Source organism: Primulina tabacum, chromosome 17 (genome assembly GCF_025594145.1).
Source record: "Primulina tabacum isolate GXHZ01 chromosome 17, ASM2559414v2, whole genome shotgun sequence".
Taxonomy (NCBI): domain Eukaryota; kingdom Viridiplantae; phylum Streptophyta; class Magnoliopsida; order Lamiales; family Gesneriaceae; genus Primulina; species Primulina tabacum.
Window position 1 is genome coordinate 9,902,239 of NC_134566.1, and position 25,542 is coordinate 9,927,780.

The window sequence follows — 25,542 nt, forward strand, 5'->3', positions numbered from 1 at the left end:
TCAATAAAACTATTAAATTCATTAATTTTAAATCAATAATGTTATGTTATTTTAAATAATTATAATTTATAAGTTTAAAGAATGATAATAAAGAGTTCAACTGTTTTTTTCATATTTTTTAATAATATTTTAATCAATATTAAAATTAAGTTATTTTTAAATAATAATAATATTTATTTTCAATATTTATTGTAAATTTTTAAACAAAATTAAAAATATATTTAATTAATACAAAATAAAAAAAGATTAATAAGTGGAATGAGAGAATCATAAATAATGAAAGTTGATATTAAATGAATATGAGTGTATTAATAATGAGAAAATCTTAATATAATGATTACGTGGCTTGTGGACCCCACACTTTTTTAATTAATGGAAGGTTAATAACATATATTAATGATTACGGATGCCTAAAAAATATTACAAAAAATACTATAAGCATCTGATTTAAATTTTTTATTATACAAAATATTTTTTCTAATGATGTAAAAATGACTAGATTAACTGAACACGTTCAATGAAATCTAGCGAACCGATTTTTTTTTTAAATCGATCGATAAAATTTTATCGAGTAGGTATCTTGTTAGACGGTTTAATGAATTTTTATTTGTGAGACGAGTCAACTCTACCGATATGCACAATTAAATGTAATACTCTGAGCATAAAAGTGATATTTTTTCATGGATGACCAAAATATGATATCTGTCTCACAAAGGATGACCCGTGAGACCGTCTCAGACAAGTTTTTGTCAATTTATTTTTTGGTCGTTCGATTTCAACAAAACCAACCCGATGAGCGAAATTTGATAGTTATTTTTCAACAATTTTTAAAATTTTTTAAAAATACAAAAAATATTTTGTAATATTTGTTTATTTACTAGTTTGTTTTTTTATTTTTATTTTTATATTTTAAAATTCTGACATTAAAGCCACGAATTCACAATTTTTAGCCTTGGGCCTAGTTACGAAATGAGGCCCAATTCAAATACCTCCCCCAGAACTCCAATGGGCCCGTCGTTTTCCACGTCCCCACCGACGCATCCAACGGCCAGAAATCGCTCCACCTTATTCGCCTATAAATTGCAAGCCCTAAACCTCCTTTCATCTCCTCTTTCTTCTCCGCTGCTGCGTCTCATCGATACACCCTCCCCCTGAAGCAGCGGAACTCAATCAATCCCTCTAACACACAGCATACACACGCACACATACATACGTTCATACCGGTGTACGTATAGCCTATGATGCCTTCCGTGGTTGTGGCGGAGTCTCCATCATCCGAGAAGAAGCTGAAGATGAAAAAGGCTGAAGCTTGCTCTGTTGAGGAGGATTTTGTGGAGAAAAATAGCAAGAAAGAGAAAAGGTTGAGCAAAAAGACTAAACTAACCTCGATCCTGATCCAGACGATTCGAATTCCAATAACCATTTGAAAAAGAGCAAAGAAAAGAAGCGAAAGGCATCGGAAACTGGCGAAGATGATGATTATGAGGAGAGGAGCGAGACCAGTTTGGAGATTGGCGAGCCGATTAATGATTTAGGTAATAAGAAAAAGAGGATGAAATTGAAAGAGGAGGAAGAGGAGGAGAATCCCAATGCGGTGTCTAATTTCCGGATATCGAAGCCGTTGAGGGAGGCTTTGAAGGTTAAGGGGATTGAATCGCTGTTTCCTATTCAGGCGATGACGTTCGATACTGTTCTTGATGGTTCGGATTTGGTTGGAAGGGCACGCACTGGTCAGGTCAGGGTTTTTTTTGGGTTTAATGAGGATTGGTTTTTTTTTTTTTTTTGCGAATTGATGTTTATTTCCTAAATTTTTATTTGATTTCCCATGGTTGAATTCACATCGGAGGTTTTTCTATCGATGGAATATTCTCCAGCGACATGATGAACGAAGGATATTAGTAGCTTGTTTTTATTAGAGATGTCTATTTCCGTGAAACAGTGGCTTTGTTAGTGTTCTTTGTTCTCTGTGAATGACAAAATTTGAGTATTTGAGCTGGTATAATAGCTTGTTTTTATTAGAGATGTCTTTTTCCGTGAAACAGTGGCTTTGTTAGTGTTCTTTGTTCTCTGTGAATGACAAAATTTGAGTATTTGAGCTGGTATAATTGAGTTGATGTAATAGGTAATTTACAATCTATAGAACTTTATCTTGATGTAACTTCTCAATGAACGTGGATGTAGGTTGTCAGTGGTCAATCATTCGTCTGTGTAACTATTATTGAAATCCATATATTTCTGATGCTAATTGTTCGATTTCTAGTCTCTCCTGATTCTGGTGGGATTTATGGGAAACTGTTTCATCTCTAAATAAACAAATAGATATGATTTAACTCCTTTATATTTAATGAAAGTTTTATGCATTGATTATGCATAACACATCTTTAACTCTGAAAGTATGATAACAGGGGAAAACATTGGCATTCATCTTGCCCATATTGGAGTCGTTGACAAATGGGCCTGCAAAAGCATCCCGGAAGACTGGATATGGAAGGACACCTAGTGTTCTTGTGCTTTTACCCACTAGAGAATTGGCCACACAGGTATTTATCTTCTATATTCGGGTATCTGTTAATTTTGTGAACAAATGTAGAATAATACTTCCTTATTTCCTTACTTTATTCAAAAGAAGTCTAAAAAATACATGATTTTAATATTATCTTTCCAAGAGATTGGTTTATCACAGATTATATTTTCATGATGATTAACCGCTTAATGTTCTTTTAAAGTTTATTGCTATCGCCCAAAAAAATTGTTATTTGTCCTCTCTTTTCAATTTTGCTGTATGGAATCCTGAATCCAAGTTCTGAACACATATTCCAGGTTCCAATACAATATCTCCAATTTTCTTTTTCTTTTTCGTGATTCTTCTGATTATCAACGTCTTATACATTTTCTGGTCCCTACATTTCTTTCTTAATATGATCTTAGGTGTTTTCTGACTTTGAAGCGTATGGTGGGGCATTAGGGTTGAATTCATGTTGCCTGTATGGGGGTTCTCCCTACCAGCCACAACAAATTCGATTGAAAAGAGGTGTCGATATTGTTGTTGGCACTCCTGGTCGTATCAAGGTCTACTTTATTTAATGCAACTTTCCTCTCACTGTTTGATGGACAATTTTATACAGTTTGTAAATAGACGGTGAATTTGGAATTTATCCTGCAGGATCACATAGAGAGGGGAAATATTGATCTCAGGGCACTAAAGTTCCGAGTACTTGATGAGGCTGATGAAATGTTGAGGATGGGTTTTGTTGAAGATGTTGAACTTATTCTAGGTATGTTAGATTGGCAAAATTTATTTCTATTTCTCCTTCTGCCACATCATTGATCGGGCATCTGCATTTGCGTGTTGGATGTGACCTTGTCTTCATTTATTTCATTTATAGACTTCTATAGTGTACTTCGTTTCATTCGTAATCTTAACTTAGTTTTGTTCTTAATCTTAAGTGATTATAATTCCTTTTCATTGTAATTTTGAAGGTAAGGTAGAAGATGCAAGCAAAGTCCAAACTCTCCTCTTTAGCGCCACTCTACCAGACTGGGTGAAACAAGTAAGTTTTTCTTGTATTTCTTTGTTTTATTTTTTTCATTCTTCTGGGTTTTCCTTGAAGCAGAAGATGCCATGATAATTTTGTTATTCGAACCTTCGTTTTTGGTTAGTTGTCTTTCCCCTTTTCTGAATGAAACCTGTATTTGTGATATTAGATTGCAGCTAAATTTTTAAAACCTGATAAGAAGACCACTGACCTTGTTGGAAATGAGAAAATGAAGGCTAGCACTAGTGTGAGGCATATTGTTCTTCCTTGCTCTAGTTCTGCCAGATCCCAGCTTATTCCTGATATCATTCGCTGCTACAGTAGGTTGGTTTGCTTCTGTCAACTGCATTCAATGATTTTACATGATTCTTGAAATTTTGTTGTTTTGTATGGTCGTCCTCTAACTATTTATTTCTTGTCTCATCTTATTATCCGCTCACCAATTTTCTATGGGATTATTTCTATAGTGGAGGTCGCACTATTATTTTCACTGAGACTAAGGACTCTGCTTCTACACTAGCTGGAGTACTGCCTGGAGCACGAGCTTTGCATGGGGACATACAACAGGCGACACGGGAAGTAAGATGTTATCCTTGTGCACTAATGTGTTCTATCTTCTTTGGTTAAATAAAGAAAAAGAATTGGTTTAAAGTGTGTCCTCTCTTGTCATTTTGTTTTACTCAATGTGTAGAAATGGTCTACTATGATGAGTTTATTGTTCATGTCTAACCTAACAACACCTGTAATTTTCTAGCATTTTGATTGAATGGTCCATTGAGATTTCAGTCACAGTGAGATTCTTTGGTATAGGGTGGCCATTTACAAATTATGCCTAACAAAATTCAGACACCCATGGAGATCCTTTAAAACTGTGTTGTGATGTTTTCAGGTCACCCTTTCTGGATTTAGGTCTGGAAAGTTTTCAACACTAGTAGCTACCAATGTGGCCGCACGTGGATTAGATATTGATGATGTTCAGTTAATCATTCAGGTACTATTTTGTTTTCTTCATCTCACACATTGTTCTAAATTTCGGCCCAGGCGGCCGCCTAGGCGACGCTGAGCTCCCGACTGCACTGAAAATGCGCTAGTCGGCCAGCCTAGGCGGTAGTCTGGGAAGTAACATGGGAAAAACTATTGTACCTGGACTCCGGCTTCGAAACTACGGCTCCTGGGAAGAATAATGTGTGGTTAGGGCTCCGGCTCCGGCTCCCGCTCCGGCTCCGGCTGTATTTTTCATTGCTGTGAGGAGGCTTTCTAATTAAAAGATGGGAATGAATGGGATGACCCTAGCGGCTAGGGCATGAAAAAGAAAGCCTATCAATTGTTTGAACTATGGGCCATTTAATGGACAAGCCCATTTTATAAATGAGCCAATTCTCAATAGCTAAATATTGCAACACATATCCGTATTCTTAACTCATTTCCTATTTTTTTAAATCATGAATAACATATTTTCTATTTTTTTATTACGAGTCCCCCCTATTCCCTGCCTGGTTACAGCCTAGGCGCTGGTCTAGCGTCCGACTAGCGTCTAGCGCATTTTAGAACATTGATCAGACAACTATATAAACACTATCATACATCTGTACCACTATGATGCTTCCTCACACAGCAGTCTAATGATGATATTTGTTATGCTTCAGTGTGAGCCTCCTCGTGATGTAGAGGCATACATTCATCGATCTGGAAGAACAGGCAGAGCAGGTGATTTGCTAATGATATGGTCCTTTGCATTTTAAGTTCATATTTTTGGTGCATGTCTGTTGAGAAAGTATGTTGAAACCTTTTTAGGCAAAAGTGGTGTTGCTGTAATGCTTTATGATCCAAGGAAGTCAAACTTTTCAAGGATTGAAAGAGAATCAGGTGTGAAATTCGAACACATATCTGCTCCACAACCGGCCGATATAGCTAAAGCTGCTGGTTTGGAAGCTGCGGAAAAGATCACCGAGATCTCTGATAGGTATGCAGCAGTATGCTCGAGAAAGTTTGAAGTGAATGTTTTCTCAGACACTAAAAAAGATAGTAATTTCTCTGACTTGCAGTGTCATTCCGGTGTTCAAGGCTACTGCTGAAGAGCTACTGAACTCATCTGATTTATCACCAGCAGAATTACTTGCAAAAGCTTTGGCCAAGGCTGCGGTAAGTTTTTGTTTTTTGTTTCTATTTTACTTGGAAATTTATGAGTTTCGTTGTTGACTCAAGGTTTTCTGTTGGTCATGCAGGGCTACACCGAGATCAAGAGCAGATCACTTCTCACTTCTATGGAGAACTTTGTTACAGTTTTCCTCCAGAGTAGTGGAAGGCCAATTTACTCACCATCGTAAGTTCTTTACAATTTATTTTCTTTAATTAATATAGTTTTCCATTGTGCTGGGATATATGTGAAAGGCCACTACATGTATGTAGATCATGTTATGATTTGTTGTCCCCACTTCTGTGATACACTATGTCACAAGTTACCCTTAGAACGTAGAACTTTTTTTGCAGTTTTGTATAAATTTAGCAAATAGACTTCTGCAACATGAGAGTGTTAGGTGTGGCAAGGTTTTCACTCCGAGAACTACTTAAAATTTTTAGTTTACTTCTGCGAAGCATGAAGAGAGTTTTTGTCTCTCATTTTTGTCTAGTGGATATATTATTGCAATATGAGGTGTGGTAAGATTTCTGCTCCGAGTAGTTATTTCAATATTTTGTATTATGTATGCGAAAACAAACCATGGTCTTTTGTCTATGCAATCATCTTAGTACTTGCAGTCTAGTTATTACCTCTATATTTTATGTCTGATGTTATAGCAGCTTGTAGTAGGTTTATAATTAGTGGTATTTATGAATGCCTCGAGATGTTGGTTGTACTTGACTAGCTCCTTATGTTTATTGGTATGCTCTCTACCTTGTCCATTCTTATTGACATTGTGACGTTCCAGCTATGTTTATGGGATTCTACGGAGATTTTTACCCGAAGAAAAAGTTGAGTCAATCAAGGGACTTTCTTTAACAGCTGATGGGAAAGGCGCGGTGTTTGATGTGGCTGCCGAAGATCTGGACATGTTCATTGCTGGTGAGTTCCTACCATCCTTTTTCTCTTTTGATGTCTAGTGAAAGCTGGAGAACTCGGCAATGCAAAGAATCCGTGAAATACCTCTAACCTGTGTTGGCTTTAATTATATAGCCTATGCTTGGTTATCGAAATGAAATAAACAATTTTTACCTCATTTTCAATTTATTTTCTCAAACTACACTTTCATTCTATACTTTTTCCTACATTTCACATTTTCCTTGACCATTATTACAATCCTTTCTATTTATCACCACTTCCAGAAATAATCCAATTATTCTGTTTTACTCTGATATAATAACAATTATTTTTTATTTTAAAGTATCTCACAAATACCAATTATCTAAAAAAATTAAATAACTCGACATTTTTGTACTTACGTGAAATCTATGGTTGAAAAATATTACTTCTGAAAGCACTCGATCAAGAGCCCAATTCATATTGTCGAATCACTTTTATGAAGACTTTTTCTCAAAACAACCACAACAATACTAAATAGTTTTGGTTTGATTCACGTGCTTTATAATCTGGATTCCTCTGAGCTGTTACGTAACTGAGGTTTACGGCATTATGATGGTGGTTGTAGGTCAGGAAAATGCTGCTGGGGTGAACTTGGAGGTGGTAAAATCATTACCTAGTTTACAAGAAAGAGAGCCAGCCACCAGAGGTGGAAGATTTGGTGGTGGTGGACGTGGTGGGTTCTCAGACAGGCAAAAAGGTAGATTTTCTGGTGGAAGAGGAGGGAAAGGAGGGTTTTCCGATCGGCGAAGCCGTGGTGGAGGAAGAGGTCGTGGCAATGCCGGCCACAGATGGTGAAAGGCATATCCGGTATAAATAGAGTACCGGCAATCCAGCATATGCCCCCCTGCCGAGGCATAACAATTTTGTGTTGCTGAAGAAAACTTGTAGCAAGTACTAAATGGCTCTCATAACATTTTATTGCCTTTTTTCTTTAAATGATATTGAATGTTTTAACTTAATTTAATTTGAGAGTGGGTTGGTTGAATTGTATCAATTTTCTCAATTATTTTTTTTAAATTTAATATTAGCTTTGATCCTGTGGGAAGGCTAATTAATACATATTATTCTTTAATTGATTTTATTTTCTTCTTGGCTTCACAAAAGTAAAGTATATTAATATAGATAATTTCAAAATCCAGTTCATATGATCTGACTTGTCAGATATTATTTGATACATCTATTTATTCAAACATCACTTTTTACAAAAAAATTTGGACCAAAATCCCAGTTTTTGGTCTATAATGAATGTACCTGCGATCCCTATAAGCTAAAGAACTGATTTGGGAGGTATTTCTTCTTTTATTTAAATATACGAAAAATAAATAATTTTACCCAAATATTAAATACTATATATATATTTTAAAATATCTATAAAAGAGAGCAGGCATAAAATTTTTTTGTTAATATATTTCGATTATTATTATTATTATTGTTGAATAATATATTTCGATGGTGCTGATGATGATGATTATTATTTTAATCAATCTACAAGAAGTCAGGTAATCTGAATATGAAACGATCTGTTCAATGTCAAAGTAAGACTGTTAGAAGTATATCATGGAGAACACAAAAACATTCTCTGAAAAAGTTATTTTAAAAATAAAATCTATTATTGGAGAACACAAATACGGTTTTGGGTTAAAATATAGTGAAAAATTTGTGTGAGACGGTCACACGGATCGTATTTTGTGAGACAAATATCTTATTTAGGTCATCAATAAAAAAATATTACTTTTTATGTTAAGAGTATTATTTTTTATTGTGAATATCGGTAGAGTTGACCCGTCTTACAGATAAATATTCGTGAGATCGTCTTACAAGAGATTTATTCTAAAATATATCATGTAGAACACAAAAGCATTCTTTGGAGAAGTTATTTTAAGATGATAAACGATGCGTTTTTAGGAAGTTGAGGACGGGTTGTTGCGGTTAGCTCATCCTATTTTAAGTATTAAAAAAAAAAAGAAATCCAAATAGAGAATTAGTAATTACTATTACAAAATAACACAACTTATTTAATAAATAATAATAATAAATCCATCCGAAAATGTTCAGGCCCGGTTCGTTTGTTCCTCTAGAACAGGAAAAATTCTCAGGTGCTCGATTTACAATTGTAAATCTACGAAGAACTCAAGCTCTTCCGTCCCGTGTCGATTACATGGAATCATTAGTTGCTTCTGGATATCTTCGGTGGTCCCAGCAATTTCTGTATCAGCCATCGATTATAGGCTCCTTCGATTTAAATCTCCACCCCGGAATCCCTGTTTTCGGAAGATTTCACCCTACTTGTGTCCACTGTCCCATGATAAGGTAAAGGTCAACGACTTTACCCCTATTTTCACTGTTAATCATCAGCTTTGATTGATTTGCATGATGGGATGGTACAGAAGATCGTCGAGATTGATTTACGATGCTTTTCGTAGCTTTAATTCGAATATTGCTGTACCCAGAAACCACATTAAGGAATCTCTCTCTCGAACCCATTTTTCCACCTCTTGTATGAGACCCAGTTCTTGGAATTCAAGTATTTGTGAATTTTCTCAACTACTTTTCAGAAACTCTGCTTTACGAAATTGGCTGCAGCAAAGCCAGTGCAAGAGTCCTTTTCTTACTGGGGCAAAACGATTTTACTATATAGATAGGAACCAAATTTACCACTTCAAACCCAGGGGATATAAGCGTTGGTCTCAGTACTCTCCAAGAAATGCTTTTATTGTTGTTTTGGTTGGATCCGGGGTTGCTATCACCACATACTTTGGGAATTTGTAGACTGCACCTTACACAAAAAGAACCCATTTTGTGCTTTTGTCTAGAAGTCTAGAGAAAGAGCTGGGAGAGATTCAGTTTAAGCAGTTAAAGAATGAGTTCAAGGGTAGAATCTTGCCTCCCCTTCACCCTGATAGCATTAGGGTTCAAAGAATATCCCAAGATATTATCGCGGCTTTGGAGAGAGGATTCAAGAAAGAAGAGGTGTGGAGTGATATCCGATACTCTTCGGAAAGTGTGATTCAGCCTAGTGAGGCTCACACTCATGGGACAGTAAGGGCATTGAGTTATAAGATTGGTGAAGAGGAGATGTGGCAAAGTGAACATAAGTGGCATAAGGAAGATGGGATTCTTGATGATCAGTGGGTTCAGAAGAGTAGGAAAAAGGGTCAAGAGAATGGCGCGAAATCCGAAGCAGGGCATCTGGAGGGGTTGAAGTGGGAGGTTATTGTGGTTAATGAGCCTGTGATTAATAATGCCTTCTGTTTACCTGGTGGTAAAATTGTTGTTTTTACTGGATTACTCAACCATTTCAGAGCTGATGCTGAGATAGCTACTATTATTGGGCATGAGGTACACATGTTCTTGTGTGTATGTTCATATTGTTAACAAAAAATATTTTGCAGGACTACCTTAGAATTATACGTCTTTTTTCATTCGAGGTGATTTCTCTTCTCGCCTTGTGTGTTGCTTCCTGTGATTCTATATCTTGGTTATTTGTTTTGTTTATTATTGATATAATCTGCTTTGTTTTTGACTTCATAGGTTAGTCATGCTATTGCAAGGCATTCGGCTGAACAGATATCTAAAAACCTCTGGTTGACCATATTACAGTTGATTCTTTATCAGTTTTTCATGCCTGATTTTGTGAACACAATGTCAAATCTGCTCCTAAGGCTTCCTTTCTCTAGAAGGTATATTGAACTAGATGTTCACTATTGTGGGAATGCTTTGTTTCTCCATTTTCGTGACTTTGTGCTGCTTTTATGCGGAGGTCTAAGTAAAAGTTAAAGCTCACCTTTCTTACCTCATCTAAACTTCTAATAATTCAGGTATTTTCAACTCACATTTTTTGTGCTATATTGTAGATCGTCATGATTCCTTGTTGCTGTATTTTTGTTGTCTATTTAAATAACCGACACCACAAATGCTTTGTGAGATCATAGCAAGCAGACATGTTTGTTATTTGGGGCAATTTTTTGATGAGAAACGGAATTAATTATCAATAAAGACATTAGTTTGGCCAATCTATTGGAAAAACAAATAGATGAATGATGACCATATGGATGTTTAGTCGCAATGTGACCATATTGCACAACGGTTAATTTAGGCTGATTTAGGTTGCCATCCGAGAGCCAATTGCGGTTTTATTTGTGTTCTTCAGAACTAGCAAGTTCCTGTATTCTCACATTATGGCTGTTTTATTCTTATTGACTGCAATTTGCATAACTGTTTGATTTTTTCTTTTATTGGAATATTATTTGAGCAATAAAATGCTTATCAAATTATATTAAGATTCACGGAAATACTTGGGGAACATCCAAGCATCGACTTTGATAGCAAGTTGTTCCATCTTGCTCTTGTGATATTTAACTGAAGGTTTACCTCTTTTTATTTGCCAGTCAATCATAAGACTGCTTTGTTTAATTTGATGCCTAGACAACAGAAAGAAAATTAAAATAAAGTTTTCTTTTTATCCAAATCCCAGAATGGAAATGGAAGCAGATTATATCGGACTTCTGCTTATCGCATCAGCTGGATACGACCCACGTGTGGCTCCCCAAGTCTATGAGAAGTTGGGAAGAATAGTGGGTGATTCGAAATTACAAGATTATCTTGCTACTCATCCTTCTGGCAAGAAGAGAGCTCAAACATTAGCTCAGACTGAAGTTATGGAAGAAGCATTCAATATTTATCGTGAGGTGCAGTCAGGACGTGGGGTTGAGGGTTTTCTTTAGAGTTATCAGCAATGCCTCTAAAGCAAAACAAGGTATTTCGTGTTGTGCTCGTCTTTAGTCGCCAGCTCTTACGATTTTTGTTTACTTTTTGATCAGCAGCAAAGGGGATAATATAGAAATGAATCTTCTAAACACATAGAGACTAGTTATATTGTGTCATATAGTTCAATGCTTGAACCCTCGATTCAACTTGGTCTTTATTTGGTTATTTAATTTTTGCTGGTAAAATGGTTTGCATTTCTAACCATGTTTCTCTTCATTACAAATAGGAGACGAATATTGTATATACTGAGAAGAAACAAACCCTTTTGTACCAAGTACATAGATATGTAAATGTACGCAGCAACAAAATCTTTCAAAAAACATTAATTGATTTCCCAACTCTTGTGTTAAAATTCACTTTTTGTTTGGCCTTATAAAACCCTGTCGTTCTTTTTTTTTTTAAAACCGAAATTGCTAACTACCCTGATGTTCTTGAATAAGATAATATTATTTATATTAATTTTTTGTTTTGTTTTTTTTAATTTTGAAAATCCGTTGTCGCTATATTTGGTGTGCTCCGAGTTAACACAAACGGCAAATCATGTTGGTAATGTAAACTATATTTAGTAAGTTTGAGTAGGTCTCTTGTGAGATTGTATCACGAATCTTTATCTGAGAGACGAGTCAATTCTACCGATATTCACAATAAAAAGTAATACTCTCAGTATAAAAAGTAATAATTGTTCATGGACGATTCAAATAAAATATCCGTCTTACAAAATACGACCGTGAGATCGTCTCACACAAGTTTTTGTTTAATAAGTTATGTGTGACAGACTCAAAATTTATATAGTTTACTTTAAACTAACTTTAATTAACCATATGTTCTAAAATCAAATAAAAAATTGCCACTCTCTCATTAGACATGGGTTAAAACTAGGGTATAACGAATCGGATTGATTCACGATAGATTTTTTTGAATAATTTTGATAAATATTTGATTTATATTTGAAATTAATGAATTAAAATTGAATTGAAATATTTTTTCGGACCGTAAAGAAAATCTCATCCCGACCCCATCCACCGACCGTTGTAATAAAATAAAAAATATTATTGATTATTATTATCTTATCGGGCTTGCAGCACCGACGAAGCTGCCCAGGTACCACCTGCAAATTGCCGGCGAAACAAAAGAGATCGGGGCCGTCAATTTGATAGACAACGTAAAAATGTCGAACCTGATAGCCATCAGAGAATCCGCTCTGAGCGGTGGGGAATACTCGCCGGCGAAGGAGAAAGCATCGAATCGAGGTGTCTACATTGGCCGCTCGACGCTCCTGCACCGCCGATTTCGGCTGTTGATCGGTGGCGCAAAGTACAAGCTGCTCCTACTGTTCTGCTTCTTAACTTCTCTTTATTCGCTCAGCTCTCGACTATCGTGTCTCATGGGATGGAACCCTCACTATCCTTCGTCCGTTTCTTCTCCTTCCAGGTACTCTGTTATTCTGCATCTGTTTGAAAATGTACTCTATTGCTTTGGTGTTCTGAAGTAATAGTTGGAGTTGGTGATCGTGTGCAGCTTTATTCTAGTTCAATGATTTTGGAAGTTTGTGTAATCAACGCTGTGTATTTGTGCTTGTTGCTGTTAAATTTAGTGAAGCTGGCACTTTGAGCTTTCACAGTATTACTGGAATTGAATTCTTTGATCTTGGAATTATGTTATTTTCAATAAAATGGTTGAAACTAGGGAAGAAGGTTATTTGTATTCTGCAATCATGTTCACCTTATGTCTTTGATGGGTTTGATATTCGCGAAAAAGGGTTGCTAAAGCAGTGATTTGAAGTTAAATACGAGGACATGGAATATAGTGTGACAGATGTTGATGTTCTTTTAAAAGGGCTATTTTTCTTCTAAATTTGTAAGATATGTAATGAAACGTCGCCTTTATCTAATTTTTTGTCATGACATTGCGCTATTAGTGTCTTCAAACTATTGATGGGACCGCACCGCCTTATCAGATACTTAACTTTAGCACCAAAGTTCTTTATAATGAATCAATTGTCAACTTTAATGTTCATTTTTGCCAGGGGTGGATACACTGTTCTTATCAACACTTGGAAGAGGAATACTTTGCTTAAGCAGTCTGTTGCTCACTATGCATCCTGTGGTGGGACTGATGCGATACATGTAATTTGGAGTGAAAGCAATCCACCTTCACAAGAGCTAAGAGCTTATCTTAAGAATGTTGTACTGAAGAAGTCACAAACAGCTCACAAACCAAACTTTAGGTTTGACCTTAATGAGGAAGATAACCTAAATAATAGATTTAAACCAATTGAGGATCTCAGAACTGATGCTATATTCTCAGTGGATGATGATGTAATTGTTCCATGTCGCACCCTGGATTTTGCGTTTACTGTTTGGCAAACTGCTCCAAGAACAATGGTGGGATTTGTTCCTCGCATGCATTGGCTGAATGAAGAGGTTGGATGCTTTATGCATTTCTAAATATCTTCCGGTATTGGATTTTTTTCATGGACCTGCATTCATTTCACAGTTGATTTCCTTCGCTCGTTATATCTTCTTTTTTTTTTGAAGAGATTTTTCATCTATTGTTTATTTTCACCTCTCTGAGAAAAGTGATGTATCGAATACTACCCGATGATTTTTCTCCCAAAACTCACCTGTTGGGCTGGGGGTTTGGCAAAACTCGGCGATCATATAAGACATTTGAATAATATCAGTGATAAATTTTGGGATTCTCAATCGAACTAGTTTCTGAATTGTTGTATCATGTGATAATTATTTTGGGATGACCCAGCAACAAGGACCTTGACTCGGTTCTCAAGATTGCCATTTTCACATTAAAATGATGGTCAAAATCTTATACTTTACCTGGCTTCTCTCATTGATTCTGCGATTAACTGTTGGCAAATATAGCTGATGGCCTAAACCAGGTTTCATTTAAGAGCTATCTTCTTTCCCGACCAATTTCGACATGAGCTTTCCACATACATATTTGCTCATTTTTCCTTCGCCACCTCCAAAAAGGTTGTTCTAATGATTGAGCAGTCATCCCACATTTATCATTTCCCGAAGTAGTAGTCATGTTTACTCAAAACTCAACTTGAGAAACATATCTATAACTTTTAATTACAAACACAAGGACATGTCTGCCTTTTATATGCTTCAGACGGTTGGTTACCTTCAGATCTCTGTTGCTCGATCAAAATTCATATGCTTTGAATCACAGGATCTAATTTTTGTAATGGTTGCCTGCTCAACTTTGAATCGGTTTTTCCAGATCTGTTATTTTTACATGAATCTTGCTTGTATATGTAGCAGAGATACTTCTATATACTATAATACTGATTTAGGAATATAGAGCAGTTAATTTTCGTAGGAGTAAGATTCTGTTTCAATATTTGTGGGTATCTTCTGTGGTTTTGTCCAGATGGACGATCTTGTTTTACACGACAAAATTTTCTACTGTTTCTAGAGAAACGGTGTGGCGTATTATGGATATGGAGGATGGTGGTCAGTTTGGTGGACGGGGACCTATAGTATGGTTCTCTCAAAAGCTGCATTCTTTCATAAGAAGTATTTGGACTTGTACACTAGCAAAATGCCTTCATCAATTCATGATTATGTGAGCAATGAAAGGTATAGTTAATTCCTATTCCATCTTACATTTGAATACTCGAATATTTTTTTATTCAATTGACTGTTGGCTTGTTAATTGCTTGTACATATCTGGTCTGTCAGAAACTGTGAAGACATAGCAATGTCTCTTCTAGTTACCAATGCCAGCGGAGCTCCTCCGATATGGGTTAAAGGTGCCATTTTTCTTTTATAGAAGCAGGATACGTGTATTTTTTTTTATTGGCCTCCAAAATTAACATAATTCTACCTACATCCTCAATAGTTGGGTATTCAGATTTCATCCTCCTTTAAATGGGAAAAAATAGCATATTTTAATTTTAGAAATTTATACACAATGCATTCGCATTTCAAAATGACCATATATTACTCCTATTCTTGCTTTTTGCTGTTTCAATCGATCATTTGGTTAATCTATTGACTTTGTTTGATATGTGCTACTGGTCATGACTGGTGAGTAAATCCTCAGTTTTGTGTTACATACTCTTAGTACTCAGAGGAGGATCAGTTGTAATAACCAACTTTATATCTACAGAGCTTGTGCTATATTCTTTATTCTTTGAGAAAAAACCAACTGGATGGCTGTGATATTTTATGCACTTAAATAATCAGCGAAACATGTGCAGATTGTATAAATCCTCTTCAACAGTGAGTTTGGCGTGATTTCATCTCCGAAGCCAGCATGAATACTGAGACATACGACATATAATATAATCTGGGGCTTTGGGGGACTGCTTTAATCTGAAAATACATTGAGATGCTGATATGGACCCTAGCTATTTTCTTTTTGAGCTATTGTGCTACATCGTATACCTGCGGGCATAAACACACACATATATACATATTTTTACCGCCTTAGAGCTGTACATCTTTTTACATATGTATTGACAGCCTGAAATCCCGTTCCTAAAATTTCAGGGAAGATTTATGAAATTGGTTCATCAGGAATAAGCAGTCTAAAGGAACACAACTATGCAAGAAATAAATGCCTCAATGATTTTGTTTCCCTATATGGTGCAATGCCTTTGATATCAACCAACGTGAAAGCTTTGGATGCAAGACACGTATGGTTTTGGTGATATTGGTAACTCACAATGGTACTATTCTGTTTTTTCCCTTTTCATTTCATTTGTCTCTGAAACTCGTCGTCGCCACAAGCTATTTCGCTAATTCCCTTTGAGTTTTCAGTGTATAGTAGTATAGTCTTCATCGGCTCGTGGCACCAGATGATTCCACATTGTCTCATTTTCTTGATCGATTTTTCTGTATGCTAATGAGACGAGCTTATTTACTCTTAAAGACTATGCTTCCAAAGGCCATTTACGAACGGCATTGACTGCTCGCATATCCTAAGACTGCATTGCATATCACCAGTGTAGGCCATTAACAACTTGCCCAAATCTCCCCAAACGCAACATCTAAAAATACAAATTCAGAACATCAAACATAAGTACATAAATTTTCGAAAACCAGCCTATTTTTATCGATTTAAAACGCGAAAAACTGGAATGACATCCCGAGTGCATAATAACTCGTCTCTATTAGGCATTAAATTACAACAGCAGAAAAAAACAGAGAAATCAGTAGCAATATTGAGCTTAAATGACTCAATTGGGAAGGTTGTACAATATGATTGATAGGAACCATTCAATAAGTGGTGGCTGCTTAGTATCGAATGTGAAAAAACAGTGGCAAAGCTGAGTATCCCGACAAACCAGAATTTTGTCTCATATATGTCTAAAACTCAAGTGTATCCGGACAAGATCTCAAGCTCGAGATCCAATTGTAATTTGTAACCATCTTCTCTTCCAGCTAAACAAAACGAAATAAAGAAACTCCATTGTCCATGTTCTAACCTTCAATGGTTCTTGAATGGGCGTATTTATAAATGAAAATAGAGACATCAATACTCAAATATTAGTGTGTCAAAATTTCAATCTTAATATCTTATTGTCGTGTTTTTAGCAATTTTGATCATTTTCTTATCTTTTGATCATTTTCTTATCGTGACTTTGATATTGTGCATCGACAAGGCACATGCTTGACGTCGACACGATGCTCACGTATGCAGGGTCACATTAATATTTCTAATGTAAAACGAATAAACTTATCAAAATCTGGAAAATATAGAACTAAACCCCAATTTTGACAATTGAGAAGACAAAAGTTACATAAAAATTAAGAAACAAACCGAAAATTGCAAGCGTCCCTAAAAAAGGTTGAAGACAAAGTAACTAAATTTGAAGGAATAAATTAATGTATAGTAAAATGAGGAAATTAAGTATCGAAATTTCGTCTTTATTTTAAACACGAGTCAATTCACTCAATACTATATTTAAACCTGAAAATTTATTTCAAGCTTATCTTAGTTTCTATACATCCAACTATGCATATTTCAACTCGCATCATTTTCAAATATTTTAAAAAAATTAATAATCGACAACAAAATTATAATGTTAAAAATATTTGAGAAAATGACCTGTCTAATATTTAAATAAGAGTAAGTTTCATATGTGATGGTTTCACAGATTTATACCTGTAAGATAAGATGGGTTGATTCGACCCATATTTACAAAGAAAATCAATAATTTTAATATAAAAAGTAATATTTTTAATGAACTGAATCGAGTTAAAGAACTATATAAAAAAAGGAGTAGGTCTCTTGTGAGACGGCCTCACGAATCTTTATCTATGAGACGAGTCAACCCTACCGATATTCACAATAAAAAGTAATACTCTTAGCATAAAAAATAATACTTTTTCATGGATGACCCAAATAAGAGAATACTCTTAGCATAAAAAGTAAAACTTTTCTATGGATGACCCAAATAAGACATCCGTATCACAAAATACGACTTGTGAAACCGTCTCACACAAGTTTTTACTATAAAAAAAAATAAATCGTGAGACGACCTCATGAAAATTTGACACGTTATTTTAGACGTAACGTGTACATATCTAATCCTAAAGTAGTCAAGTAAACAAAAATCGCATTTGTCGTTCCCGATTTTCATATTTGCACATTGTACGTAAGCACATACTTAAAATCGTTATCACCAAAACAAAAGACAAATGAATGGAAGAAACAAAATTCTCTGTTGTAAAATATTGACCGTTTCATGTGTTTGACATGGTGGCAGCTAATTATAGATATTAAATTAATTAATTAATTAAATATATATCACAATTAAGAATTAATTTGGTTTTACAGCTCAACTTTATCGTTTTATAACAAATTGCATAATCCCACCCATCTTATTTTAAATTTACAAAAATCCCCTTACGAAAAATCGCTTAACAAAAAACCCCGTAATATTAAATTTATCGCTAAAATTACATTTCTTATGACTTTTTTATATTATAGGTTTGTGTTTTTTAAGTACTAGCATGTAAAACACACACACATATTTTGCTTAATTGATCTGTGAAACCGTTTCACAAGAGTTTTTGTTTTATTTAAATATACGATATAAGTGTAACCTCGTTTCATTTTGTAATAAATAGAGGAAATTTTTTTCGGACACAAATGATTGAAGTAATTATTTATACTTAGAACATGAAATACAGCAGCCATTTAGTTTTAATATCTTGACAAAGTATATCGAAATGACACAAGATATTTGAATGTGACTCGTCGCCAAATATATATAAAGACAAAAATTCAACACCATAAATTAATACTTTGATAGAAACATTAGCATTAAATACATTAAATTAAAGAAACATAAATATACATGCTGATTTATCTATTTTAAGTCTAATTTTCTTGAGTAAGTCTCTTGAGAGACGGCTTTCACGAATTTTTATCTGTGAGACAAGTCAACCATACCGATATTCACAATAAAAATTAATACTCTTAGCATAAAAAATATTAATTTTTCATGGATGACCCAAATAAGAGATCCGTCTTACAAAATACGACCCGTGAAACCGTCTCACATAAATTTTTGTCAATTTTGTTTTGTTTTGTGTGTGTGTGTGTTTTTTTTTTTTTAAGTTGGTAACATATAATTTATCCTCCAATTTATATATTTTTGTTTATAATATAATTACATCAATTCAAATAATGCATTTATGGGAATTCGTAAATTCATAATTGCGAGAATGGTCCAAAATATACAGGATTTTATTTGTCTTGTTTCCAGGCGGATAAAACAAGAAGTTATCAAGGGCAGGTCAGACAGAATTCATGTGTTGGGGACCCATTCGTCAACAAAATCTATTGTCTGCACAAAATCCAATGCAGCTAATTCAAAATTATTTTATTATTAAACTTATAAAATATCGAGTACGAATTTATAACCGATGATAATAGTACAACTCTAACATTTTAAATCATATATCAACTCGAGCGTCAAATTCCGGTAGCTCTTTCACCATGACAATTGTTGCATTCTAACAATCAAACTATCATAATCGAACATCTGACATTAACTTTGATAGCAATTGTATGATCTAGTTATTATCGGTCTGCCAAAAACCATACCTGATAGTAAAAAATAAAACTCAAATATTTTAAATCGTACAACAACTTAAACGTTACACTTCAATTGCTCTTCCAACAAACAATTGATGCACCTAAAACAAGAATGATAAATTGTGTAATGTGATATAGTCATGAGTCATATTAATTATATATAATTTTATTAGATATTAATATATTAAAATATAAAATCAATTGCCTACCACTTGAGTCCATAAACAAATTCTTTGGAAGATCCACAGGCATATGGCTTTGCTGCCACAATCAAGATCCTTAATTATTGTAAAAGATAATGTAAAATTAATTAAGATTTGATTCTATTTTAATTAAGATAATGGCAGTAAGGTCGCTATTGTGTCCTTCTTAATGCCACTAACTCGACTTGCATTATTTGATATTTTTTTCTGTATGTTTGAATTAATTAATTATTAATTAACATTTAAAACGAAGCAAAGATTAATGGTTTGGTGTTTGAAACAATTTCTCAATCCACTTTGGGGTTAAATCAATAATTTTTTTACTTAATTACCATAGAAAAATATAGTAATCATTTTTTAATAAATATATATATTTAAAAAATATATTATGATAAATTAGAACTCAAAATAATAACATTTGTATGAGTAAAGATTAAATTAAAAAATATTAATACTTCATGAAGTAACTAATGTTTGCAAAAGATTATGTTTTTAGAGAAATGATTAAATTTAAATTGTGAAAAAGTAGAAAAAATAAAAAGTGAGGAGTGTTTGCTAATATAAGTGAAAAACAGAAAAAAAAAAAAAAAAAACTAGTGTGTTTGGTAAATAAATGATTCACACCTCTCTCTCTTCAAATTTATTTCATCCGAGTGTTGGCATATGATCAATTTTCGATGTCATGTCAGCACTTTTCAGTGTCTCATGTGCATTTTGTGGTTTCACGTCATCATTGGAGCGAAATACGACTAAAAAACTAATTAAAAAAACAAAGTTACATGACAAAAACACAATTTTAATAAATTAAAAGAAAAAACATGAAAACTTAGACGATTAAATTGACTATTTTTCCTTATTTTGTGCATCTATATCAATTGCTATATCTATATTTATACTTTATATCATCAAATATTTTTTAAAAGAATTCTTTCTCTCTCGTTTTAATTGAATTTTCTTGCTCCGTCTGTGTTTGCGACATATTTGACAACTCTATTTGTTCTTGTGCTTAGAATCGAGGGCTTAAAATAAGATTTAGGGTTTAGGGTCTCGAGTTGATCAATCATCATGAACTTTAAAAATTAATTTTATGGCCACGAATTTAATAATTTTTGTGCAGTACTAATTAACTTAGTTTTTTTGAATAAAACAAGTGCAAGGATAGGTGGGATCTCTGACAGAATCCTAAGCAGTGTCTTTTAGTGTTAGAAAAAAGGCAGAAACCAAACAAATAACACACACATAAAGTTTTTACGACGCTGCCAGTTTGCAACTATATGCTCAAAAAATTGAGAAATTTGAGATGGATGTGGCCCCTTTGCCAACCACGTGACGAGGGACTTGGTGCTCGAATTTCGACTCAAATTCGGTTCGAACATGTTCGAATCAACCGGACTCAGGGTCCAATATGGACTCGAATATTTATTCATTAGCCGCACATATGGAGTTTGATTTGTTCTCTGAACAGATCAATGTTGCGAGTTCGTGTTCTATCAATTGATATTCATCGATCAATACGAGTTTTGAGTATTTTTTTTGTCCTTAAGGTTGAATTCGGGATATTAATGAGCTTTCTAAACACTATATCTAAACATTTAAATTATCGCATTTGTTATGACATAAATTCCCAAGTGATGATTAATTTAATGTCTTTTAAAAGATTTCGTGTTTAGGGAAAATAATACAATAATTTTAATGACAAAAACTAGTGTGAGACAATCTCACGGCTCGTATTTTGTGAGACAGATATCTTATTTGGGTCATCCATGAAAAAATATTACTTTTTATGCTAAGAGTATTACTTTTTATTGTGAATATCGGTAGGGTTAACCCGTCTCACAGATAAAGATTCGTGAGACCGTCTCACAAGAGACTTACTCAATTTTTATAAATAAAGTTGAAATATACAAAAAATTTAATGTTAAAACTGAAAGATAAATCAAGATAGTATGTAAATATAAAATTTCAGATTTTTGGTCAGACCGAAACTTACTCTGGTTGAATACCGTTGAGCAAATTTATGAAAGATACTTGGCTGTATATTTCTTTTTTTTTTTATTCTTCTTTAAGTATATATCTCTTATTTGGACACAACATTCAAGTTGAGTACGACCGCTTATTAATTTTTACAATTATGATATTATTATTATTTAAATATAAATCAAATTAATTATAAAAATATTTTTTAACATAACACGTGTCAAGAGTCACTAGTTTATATATATGTATGTATGTGATTTGGGTAGGATATATAAATATTTTATTTTCTATTTAATTTTTATCATATACGTATAAAAATTATAGAAATTAGAAAATTATAGTTTAATTTATTTGTCCTTTTTTACATAGTTCATGTTTGGTTAATTTTAGCCATACATTTTCAAATAATACATATATTCTTATGTGTTTAGCAAGAGCCTTAATGGTGAAACTTTTATGTTTTTTCAATAAAAATAAACTCATTATTTTTGTTGAGATTAAGACTTGAATATAACTCAAGTTCAAAAGATAACTCAAAAAGAGAAGAGATCGTCCAAGTTTATATATTCAACTCTCAGGGATCTTATCCAACCGATGTGAGACAACAACCTTTCTTCACGCTCAGTAATGAACATCTAGAGCATGAAATTTACAAGTATCCCACTATGTGTAGAATGAGTGACTTAACTATGGACAGTCAAATACATAACAGTGGAATCTTGGCTTTGATACCATGTTAAAATTGAGGTTGGAACCTAACTCAACCCCAAAAGCTAGTTCAAGAGTGATAATTGTCCAAGTCCATATATGCAACTCCCACGGATTTAATCGATGTGAGTAAGCTAACGCACTCTCCTCACGCTCATTATATATATATATTCAGAAAAAAAATATATATTATTTACAAGATAATATATAATATATATTTTTTTCTGAATTCACATGGATTTTTTATTTTGAACTAAAAGCCAAGAACAGCGACAGGAGTGTGGGGCGACGTTTCCAAAAATATTATTTGTAGTTATATGTATCTATGCTTTGATGTAATAATATCATAGGAAGAATTTCGCAGCACAAAAAGGACAACCAAAAGGACAATGTCGTGTCGCTTTGGTATTTTATATTTGCAATAAACTTCTTTAAATTCAATATATATTCTACATAACAATTTTACAGATGGTACTATAAAAATTTACTCATTTATTTTATTTTTATAATATAATATAATATATAATATAAAATTAAAAAACAGCACTTGCAATAAAATCCATTTTACTTGAAGCTCTGTCAATTCGTAATAGATTCATTTTGTGGGTCATATTTTCTCTCCTGTATTTTTTCAGAAGTATTTAAATTTCAATTTGACCCCGATTTAAATTTACTTTTGGTCCATGGAGTTTAGAGCATTTCGATTTGACCTACCTTATTTCTTCAAACTTGGAAGTCAACTGTCAAAATTTGATGTGTATTTTTGAAAATGATTTTTTTTAATCAATTAACTTGTCCAATTTTGAATCACGATCGATAATTCGATATCAGGTGGTACAAATGAACTTTCTTAGCCTAAACTTATTAATTTTCATTTGACATATGTAAAACAAATATTATAATTAACCATATGCAAAGATATTTAAAATCATATATACTATAAAATTAAACCACAAAATATGAAATTACAAAATTGTCCTCAAATCATTTTATTCTTATTCCACTATCAACAATTCATTCTCTATTTCAACTAACTTGAAAACAAATCCCACTTCTTCAACTATACATCCACTTACCCTAACACCACAAAGCATAGCTTAATTTATATATAAATTAATATATCTTCAATCACTTTATATATATATATATATATATATATATATATATATATTGGTTCCAAATATTATTTCATGCCAGTAGATGAGTGACACCCGCGACCGAAACAAGTTCCCCTAATCGAAAATCAAACTTTTAACATTCGATATATTGATCAAGAAACCCTAATTACTAAAGGTTCAAGAAGTAATCAATATCGAATCATCTTTCTTTGGTTGTTCTTGTTGTCGGATCCAAACGGAAAAAGTGTTGAGCGTGTTCATGTCAGCTCGGTAATGTTTCTGCGTAAACTCGAGGAGTTTTGGCCATCTGAAATCAGGATATATTCTAGGATAATTTGAGTCCACCAATTCAGGTGGTGGGCACACCACCTTATCCTTCTTAGGACAAAGGAAAAAAGCTAGAGATTTCCTAGTACATTTGTTGTTCACCACTGCCCTGTGCAAGCAACTTTTGTACCTCCCATTTGTAAGTGCCTGTCCGAAAAAAAACAAACACAGAATTCTTTTTAGGTAAGCAATCCATTTAACTTATAAAATATATACACTTACATATATTCAGATGAACGACACATTCGTTCATGTGTATAATTACTAGTACATTGTACATAGCAAGCTGGTCTAAAGATGAGTCGAAAGAAAATTTAGAATTAATGATCTTAGTTACCATGAAAGTGTCGCCTATGTTGACGACGAAAGCATCGAAATTCGGAGTAATCGATTGCCATTCTTCGTCGACGAACACTTGGAGTCCACTCACTTTGTCTTGGTGAAGAATGGTTAGTGATGTAGGGTCACAATGAGGTCCCGTTCCAAGTGTCTGATCTGGTTTTTGGCACGGTGGATAGTAGTTTAATCTCATTATCGATTCGTTTTCTTCGAAGAATTCTTTGAAATGGTTCGGGCTCACCCCGAGGCTCATCCCCAAGAGTTCCATGATCCCTAGAGAGAGTGTGCTCATGGCATTACAATAGTCTTGGTATACTTCCCTGCAATAATTATTTGTTCAACACTTTAATGATTGAGAATTTTGATAGGATACTTTAAAAAGTGGTAGGTACATGAACGAAAAAGTGGGAGCATATATATATTTGTTGAATGGTCTTACTAATTATTGTGAGAGAACAATTATTGATCGATGCTGGTGACATGTATCAAATCATTTCCTGTCTTTAAGACAATTCAAGAACTTAAAAAATTGGGAACATCTGGACTCACCCTAAGTGTAGGAAATCGTCGCCTAATGTCCCTTGAAAGTACTCTTCCACAACGTGCGATGACTCCTCCTCCGCGGAATAGTGAAACGAGAGCGTTTCTTTCCACGGTAGCTTCGACGAAAATCGCCCCGTGAAGCTACTGGCATAACCACAATGCTCGCCGAGTTTCCTTTGAGCCCTTTGCTTCTCATGAAGCGGTTGCTCAAAGAAACAGTCCATGTAATGGTGAGCATCCGATATAAGTTTAGGGTTAATTCCATGATTCACCACTAGGAAGAAGCCGTGCTTTCGGCACGCCTCTCCCACGAGCTCGGATGCTTTAGTAGAGGCGATAGGGTCACCGGAGAGGAAGCCACCGAGGTCGATGAGGGGAACATTGAGCTCCGGGGCATTCGCGCTAGGCTTCTCGTGATCGGGCCATACAAATTGTGATGGTATGTTGGACTGGTGTTGTAGCAATGATGCGTCGAAAACGAGTGACTCTCCCTGCTCGTCTCCGCCTATGTGGGTAATTTTCTTCTCGATCATGCACTCTATCGTCATTGCATAAGTGTCGAGAGTACCTGAATAACCGGAACCGCGGATTTACGATAATATATAAGAAGCGGAATCGGGGGAAAAATTTGTTTGAAGAGGAGAACAAAAGAGGGAATTCAAGAAAATTTTAAGAGTTGTGATAGAGGAAAAGCCAAGGCCGCTTATTCAAGAAAATAGGCGCACAAATCTTGGAATCTTTATAGTCTCCCTCGTGGTGTCCCCAACATAAACAACAAAAGGTGGCTATTTGCAATTAAGGGCTTTTATTTCAAAACGAGACCCCCCAATTGTAAGTAAATTATGCTTTGGTCCATTTTGGAAGGTGAG

At 34.2% G+C, this 25,542-nt stretch overlaps 2 protein-coding genes and 2 pseudogenes across 2 annotated transcripts; 3 read left to right on the forward strand and 1 right to left on the reverse strand.

Moving 5' to 3' along the window:
* The first annotated feature begins 1,088 nt into the window (after positions 1-1,088).
* LOC142530791 (DEAD-box ATP-dependent RNA helicase 7-like) lies at positions 1,089-7,600 on the forward strand (annotated as a pseudogene).
* A 1,058-nt stretch (positions 7,601-8,658) lies between these two features.
* On the forward strand, positions 8,659-11,663 carry LOC142531661 (mitochondrial metalloendopeptidase OMA1-like; annotated as a pseudogene).
* Positions 11,664-12,437: 774 nt separating this feature from the next.
* On the forward strand, positions 12,438-16,280 carry LOC142531339 (glycosylinositol phosphorylceramide mannosyl transferase 1-like). Its single transcript, XM_075637437.1, has 5 exons — positions 12,438-12,813; positions 13,409-13,805; positions 14,821-14,984; positions 15,087-15,157; positions 15,900-16,280. Exons 1-5 carry the CDS (start codon positions 12,551-12,553, stop codon positions 16,058-16,060), a joined length of 1,056 nt encoding a protein of 351 aa, XP_075493552.1. The 5' UTR covers positions 12,438-12,550; the 3' UTR covers positions 16,061-16,280.
* A 7,304-nt stretch (positions 16,281-23,584) lies between these two features.
* Positions 23,585-25,402, reverse strand: LOC142531124 (gibberellin 20 oxidase 1-D-like). The gene is made up of 3 exons (XM_075637170.1): positions 24,680-25,402; positions 24,129-24,450; positions 23,585-23,938 (listed from the first exon to the last, which is right to left on the reverse strand). The coding sequence occupies exons 1-3, from the start codon at positions 25,219-25,221 to the stop codon at positions 23,642-23,644; spliced, it is 1,161 nt and encodes a 386-aa protein (XP_075493285.1). The 5' UTR covers positions 25,222-25,402; the 3' UTR covers positions 23,585-23,641.
* Positions 25,403-25,542: the final 140 nt, after the last annotated feature.

What these genes read in the sequence shown, in the direction of transcription:
- LOC142531339 (XM_075637437.1), top strand. Translation starts at nt 12,551, where the DNA reads ATGTCGAACCTGATAGCCATCAGAGAATCCGCTCTGAGCGGTGGGGAA. An exon ending in TCCGTTTCTTCTCCTTCCAG is followed by an intron (nt 12,814 to 13,408) that starts GTACTCTGTTAT and finishes CATTTTTGCCAG; the next exon opens with GGGTGGATACACTGTTCTTA. An exon ending in GATTATGTGAGCAATGAAAG is followed by an intron (nt 14,985 to 15,086) that starts GTATAGTTAATT and finishes CTGGTCTGTCAG; the next exon opens with AAACTGTGAAGACATAGCAA.
- LOC142531124 (XM_075637170.1), bottom strand. Translation starts at nt 25,221, where the DNA reads ATGACGATAGAGTGCATGATCGAGAAGAAAATTACCCACATAGGCGGA. An exon ending in GACGATTTCCTACACTTAGG is followed by an intron (nt 24,451 to 24,679) that starts GTGAGTCCAGAT and finishes TAATTATTGCAG; the next exon opens with GGAAGTATACCAAGACTATT. An exon ending in ACATAGGCGACACTTTCATG is followed by an intron (nt 23,939 to 24,128) that starts GTAACTAAGATC and finishes TTTTTCGGACAG; the next exon opens with GCACTTACAAATGGGAGGTA.